The 6,162-nt window shown below is 58.6% G+C and overlaps 1 protein-coding gene across 1 annotated transcript in view; it reads right to left on the bottom strand.

The window, feature by feature from the left end:
- FOXO3 (forkhead box O3) overlaps positions 1-4,233 on the bottom strand; it is a 91,362-nt gene extending 87,129 nt beyond the window's left edge. The window contains exon 1 of the mRNA XM_083831875.1: positions 2,410-4,233. Coding sequence (XP_083688001.1) covers positions 2,410-3,009 — 600 coding nt within the window. The 5' untranslated portion in view covers positions 3,010-4,233. The remainder of the gene's footprint in view (positions 1-2,409) is intronic.
- Between the last annotated feature and the right edge of the window lie 1,929 nt (positions 4,234-6,162).

Raw genomic sequence — 6,162 nt, 5'->3', positions numbered from 1 at the left:
AAATCTCAGGGTAACTAGCAATCTGAAAAAAGTCTGATGTGAAAAGCTGACATTAGTTCCTGAAGAGTTGTATTCATTACCTGTGAGGGAAACAGAGATGATAATAACATATAATGTGTTTTAGCATCGGGAGACTAAGATGGAGTCTCTATTTAAGAGTGTTGCCTCTGCAGAAACTCATTTACTTTCCAGGCGACTGAAGCATTTCTCTCCTGAATGTACACGCATGGATTGAAAGAAACTCTAGCCCCGCTAGGAACTGCATTTTGCAGCTCTGGAAGCCTAGCAAATGATTAGCTCCTGACCTCTCCTTTGCTCCTTTCAGTACGCCCCTACCACCCACACACAAACGCACGCTCCCTGAACGCGACCCAACGTCTTACCCTAACTTTCAAAGGCAGCTCACAGTCATTAAAAGAGGAAGAATTTTCTGCCACCAACGTGCCTGCATATTCTGCAAAAGGTCATCTTAGAGGCTTGCGAGGAACTTCTGAACTAAATTATATCAGAGAAATCTCAAGGGATCCAAGTTTTTAACATTTTAATTAGCTCCAAGTACCAGTTAATGCTGCTCAGAAAAGGAATCAATATCAAATTAACAGTATAAATCGTCAGAAAAAAAAATTGTGACTGTATTAAGCATACTAATCAATGTAAAGCACTTGGCGTTATGGCCCGGATCCTGCTTCTGCTGAAGCGAGTGGGAGTTTTGCCACCCTATTCAGCCGAAACGGTACCAGCCCGATCACCTGGTGAGCCACCTTTCAAGGCAGGTATCCAGAGTTTACTGAAAATTCAAAGTTCCAGATAAAAAAGCGGGATTTGTCACAGCAGCTGACAGCTAAAGCCCCTGCCTCTCTCTGCACATGATGCCATACTCAGGAAGGCTAGGGCTGCCGTGCTGAGATTTAACCCTTTGTCACGCTCCGTGTTGCATTCGTAAAGTCACTTCAAAGCCCAACACCTAGTACGGCAGCAAAAGCTGCGAAACCGATCCCTGTCTTTTCAGAGCCGTGCCTCGAATCAGCTGTGCCACCGATGTAAACTTTGGGCTCGTATTTTCCCAAGCCTGCGACGAGTACACCAGCAGAATGCTTCCTCTACAGGGCTCCGTTTGGAAGGTAAAAACCGTACAGCTGCAAAATTCAGTTCCTGACAGCAGGTCCTATTCAGAAACCGAGACGCGAGACAGAGCTGCTAGCATGACAACAGCCGGACACGTTTCATCCCTGCAATACCTCTGACCGATTCGCCGCACAGAAGTTATCCCCTGCTCCAAAGACTGAGAGATCCAAAGGGTCAAGCTGATTTCCCTGTAAAACCAACAAACTTCCCCACAAATTTGCCTTTGATCACCCCCCCAAATCTCCCTGTCGGATGCCACGAACATCATCCCTCGGGTTGATCCCACCGGGATCTCCCTCCCCAGCCAGGCGCCGCGTCCAGCAGCACCCTCCTGGCTGCGTGTACCTGACGTTTCGGCACCGGGGACGCCGAGGGACGGCCCCAGGGAGCGGGGAAGGAAGGAGCAGGTCCGGGACGCGCTCGCAGCGTGCCTCGCACGCCGCACCAGCCGCTGCTAGGCCTCGGGCTGCGCGCAGGAGAGTGAAGCCCCAGCTGCACGCCGCGTGCGCTGGGTAAACAACCCACAGACCCGGGCTCGATCGGCTTCTTTTCGGCTTGCTTGTTGAAACGGCAGCGATCCGGGGTGCTGACCGCCACCACGCCGGGAGGAAGAGCCCGGAGAGCAGCAGCTGGTCGGGCGAGGGTGCCCTCGCCGACACCGTCAGCGCAGGAGACGCCAACCCAACGCGCGGGTGGCCGCACGGCCACCAACTCCACGGGTCGGCCAACGTCCCAAAGGAACGCCAAGCCCCGGGTTTCCCTCTGCTGCCTGTGGGGCACGTGTGGCAGATCGCCGGGTTTGTTGTGGTGCTGTTTTTTTTTTTTTTCCCTTGAAGAAAACAGGAGCTGTTCTGGATCTCAGCTTAGAGACAAGGGCTGGTGCTGCGTAAAAGCAACTCTGCTCATTTCAATCACGAGCTATAAGGTGCGTGTAACTTCAAAACAAAAAGCCTTTGAGAACAATTTCTTTAGCCTTTTTTAAAGCTTTTTTTTTAGACTTTTTGGGGCACTTTTTATCCTTTTCCCTCCCTGCTCGTCCCCACCTGCACCAGACCAGCCTGCTCCGCTCCAGCATCTCCCCTCGCTCCACCACCTGCACAGGGCAACAGCAAAGCGCCCCAAGACCCCCACGCCCCACTTCTATCCCCCCCCAACCCTATTTTAAGCGAAACCTCGGGCAGGCTGCCGCAGCCCGCCCGTGGCAGGCGACGGGGCGGCGCTCCCCGTGTGTGTGTCCCCCCCCACACCACACCACCACCGCCGCCCCCCCGACCCCCTCCTCACCTTCCAGCCGGCCGAGCTGTTGCTGTCGCCCTTGTCCTTGAAGTAGGGCACGCAGCGGACCATCCAGTCGTAGATCTGCGACAGGGTGAGCCGCTTCTCCGGGGAGCTCTCGATGGCGCGGGTGATGAGGTCGGCGTACGAGAGGTTGCCCCACGCGTTGCGCCGCGACGAGCACTTCCTCGGCGCCGCCGCGGGGCCGCCGCCGCCGCCGCCGAGCCCCCCGCCGCCCGCAGCCGCCGCCGCTCCTCCCGCTCCCCCCGGCGACAGGCTCGGCCCCTCCGGGCCGCCCCCGGGCAGCGGGGCCAGGAGCCGAGCCGCCTCCTCCGGGACGGCGGCCGCCGCCGCCGCTTCGCCGCCCGCCGGGGCCGCGCCGCCGACGGCCATGGCCGAGCCGCCCCCCTCGTCGTCGTCGTCCTCCTCCTCGGGGATCATGGAGGCGGCGTCGGCGGGCGGCTCGCCCGGGGGCTTGGCGGGGCTGGCCTGCAGCTCGGGCCTCTGCAGGGGCCAGGTGCAGGAGCGGGGGCGGCTCTGCGGCTCGAACTCGGGGTCCAGCTCCACGGCCAGCGGCGAGAGCGGGGCGGGGGGCGACGCCTCTGCCATCTTGGCCTCCCCCCGGGCCGGCTGCGGCGGCGACGGGGCGGGCGGCCGCCGACCCCGCTCCTCCTCCTCCTCCTCCGCCGCCGCCGCCGCCTCCTCGGTGCCGACGGGAGCCTAGCGGGCGGGCATGCCGCTCCCCGAGCCGCCCGAGCCCCGCTCCCCGCGGGCGATGCGCACGGAGGAGGGGAGGAGGAGGAGGAGGAGAAGGGGGAGCCGGGGGGGAGGGCGAAAAGAAGAAGAAGGAGGAAGCGAGGAAAACAAATCGGACGGAGAGCGGCCAGGGGGTCCGCCGCGCTGCCTCGGGTTGTTTCACTCCATGCGGGGGCACGCGGCGCTCAGCCGGGAGAGAGAGGACCCCCCGGTCCCGGAGCCTCCGGTCCTTCGGGGTACGGCCGAGACTTTTTTTTTTTTTTTCCCTTCTTCGGAGCGCCCTAAAGGGAGCCCAAGTCTTTGCGGCCGTCCAGGTGCATGCTAGCGTGAGCCCGTCACTTCGCAGTGCCCCCCGAGACCCCCCAAAATCTCGCGGCGGGCGGGCGAAGGCCACCCCGGGGCCGGTCGGTTTCAGGAAAAAATCAGATCAAAAATAAAATCCTTCTTCTCGCAGGGTGACGGCGACCACAAGAGGAGCAAATCAAATCACCGGTCTTCCAACAGGTCCAGAAGCTTTAAGCCCTCCCTAGGGCTGCCAAAGAGAATGGGTTTTGTTCCAGCATCAACACCACATTCATAACCTCCTTGCTCCTGCTGCTGCCATCTTGACAGTTTTCCCCCCTTCGCTCAAGTCATTTCCCAAGCCCGGGCACAGGAGGCAGCGGGAGAGAGCCGCACCGGGAGGGGATGCAGGCGGCGGGGGGGGGGGGGGTGTCCGCGGCCACCTCCGCGCCAGCAGCAGCAGCGATCCCAATTGCCGGGGAGGCAAAAGCAGCGCTGCCGCACGGTTCCTGCTCCTCCTGCTCCTGCGCCTTGGGCTCCTCGGAGCCTTCCCTTTAAAGGCGAAGGAGGCGAAAGCGGCGGAGCCTCTGCGAGCGGGCGGCGAGAGCCGAGCGATCCGGCGGCGCGCAACCGGGCTGCCGCAGCCCTCCCGAGCGGCGGCAGCGGCAGCAGCAGGCTGTCACCCGGCTGGCCGCCGGCTCCTTGCACATCCCTCCTCCTAACAACCGCGGGCAGCAACACAAAGTTATAGGCGCACGCAGGGAGCCGCAACCTAACCGCACGGCGCGGCGTGGCCCGCCCACGGGCGGTGTCGCGCAGGGGCCGCCCCGACGGGGCGGGACGCGGGGGGACCGGGGACGGGGATGGGGTGGGACGGGGTGGGGTCGGGGCGGCCGCTTGGACGGCCGGTGCTGTCCCCCCAGCTGCTCCTCTAGTCCCTGAGGGAATGTGGGGGGAGTTTGGGGGGATTTGGAGGCCGGCCCGAGAGGCTGGGTGCTGGGTCGGTGGGCTGTGGGAGGTGCTAAGGTGTGCGAAGCGCGCCGTAATGCTTTGAGGAACCCCTCATTCCTCACTTCGTGTGTTTTTTTAATTGACGCAAATCCATACCTTGGGTTTTCTTGTCATGTTCAACCCATCTTCAGCACCTCACTTCACCTTAAAGCCAGCTCTGGCTGTCGCAGCTGCGCTGCTTCCCCTCCAAATTGTTCTCACTGGACATAAATTTGTGTACGAGTTACAGTGGCAAGCTTTATTTCTGGAGTCCGATTTATCCTGCCGCTTTTCACAACTTCTGTTCAGCCCGTGGGTGATAAGGGAGCGCACCCAGACGCGCGCCCACGTGAGCGCAGTCCCGCTGCCCTGAGCACACGCTGTTACAGAAAGCCCGCCGAAGCAGCTCGCTTGACGACGCAGCTAATTACGGGTTGGGAAAAGGGCTGACCCACAAAGCCGAAGAATATAGAGCTATTAATACGGATGTAGTTATAAATACAGTACATAGCGACGTGTACGTATCAGTTCTTGCCTGGTCTTGGGTCAGCCTCATCATGGACTAGATTCAGGGCAAAAACAGGGTCGACTCGGGCACCAGACAAAAAGTACGTGTGCTTCTGAAGCGTTTCTCGGTAGAACTACTATTTTCTAGACAAATTATTCCTGATTTATCTGGCATCACAGATGAGCGATGAGGTTTGAAAACCGTTCGGTTCGATCAGAAAGCAGTAAGGCCCTGATCCTGGATGCCTTACACGTCCTGCTAAGTAAGGGCAACAGCCCTCAGGCTCCAGTTAGGTTTGGAATTCAAGTGGCACTTGTTAGGAGTAGTTCAGCGTGATTTTATTACCAGGGACAGCGTTTCAGCATGCATACAATTAATCCTCAGTTGTCTAAATATAGCAGGAGACACTGAATTAATCAGAATAAATGCAGGTTCGGGTCATGGAAATAATTTTCACTGCAACTCCATTTTGGGTCACAACATTGCGTGCCCTGCTGTGGCTTTCGTTGCGACACGGCCCCTTTTGGGAATGCGAGGCAGCTCAGTCTCTCAGAAGGACACCACCAGCTACCGTGCGGCCGGGATGCTGGCGTTGTGTGCGTTATTTAGCAGCTGCTAAGGGAGGAGGACCGCGATAGCACTGAAGAGTCACGAACCAAGAGGGTGTGTGACGGAAAGGTGCTTGGTCAAAGACCTCGTCCATGAGGAGGCCCTGCTCGTGACAGCAAGGCCAGAGCAGGCCAGCTGCCAAGCTGTGACTGACACCGAAGCCCTTCCCAAAACCTGCCGGTGCTCGGGGCTGTGTGTGGCCAGTGCAGAAACCTCCCCGCGGAGCGTTTCCTCAGGTCCCGAGGTTCTGGGGAATTGCAGCGCTCTGACCTTGGGCTGGATTACAAGCTGAAAATCTAGTCCTAAATGATATTATCATCTTCATTTATTTATTTAATTGGCATTGCATTACTGTACAGGCATTGCCATTAGGGCTCATTGTACTAGGTGAAGGCCCTGCACGTGGTCAGAAATGCTCCACTCCCAGACAGAATTGCAGCCTAAGTAAGGCAGGCCAGGGCGGGAGAAAGGAAATAAGTAGTAACCCTATTAAAGAGATGATGGACTGAGGCACTGAGCAATTACATGACTCTGCTGAGGTCATACAGGAAGCCCGTGTCAGAACTGAGAAATAAAAGCAGATCTCCTGAGTGCCAGCCCCGGCCCTTTACTGCAGG

Source organism: Anser anser (assembly GCF_964211835.1).
Source record: "Anser anser genome assembly, chromosome: 3".
Classification (NCBI taxonomy): Eukaryota; Metazoa; Chordata; class Aves; order Anseriformes; family Anatidae; genus Anser; species Anser anser.
Note: the sequence above shows the minus strand (reverse complement) of the source record. Positions and strands in the feature narration are given on the sequence as shown.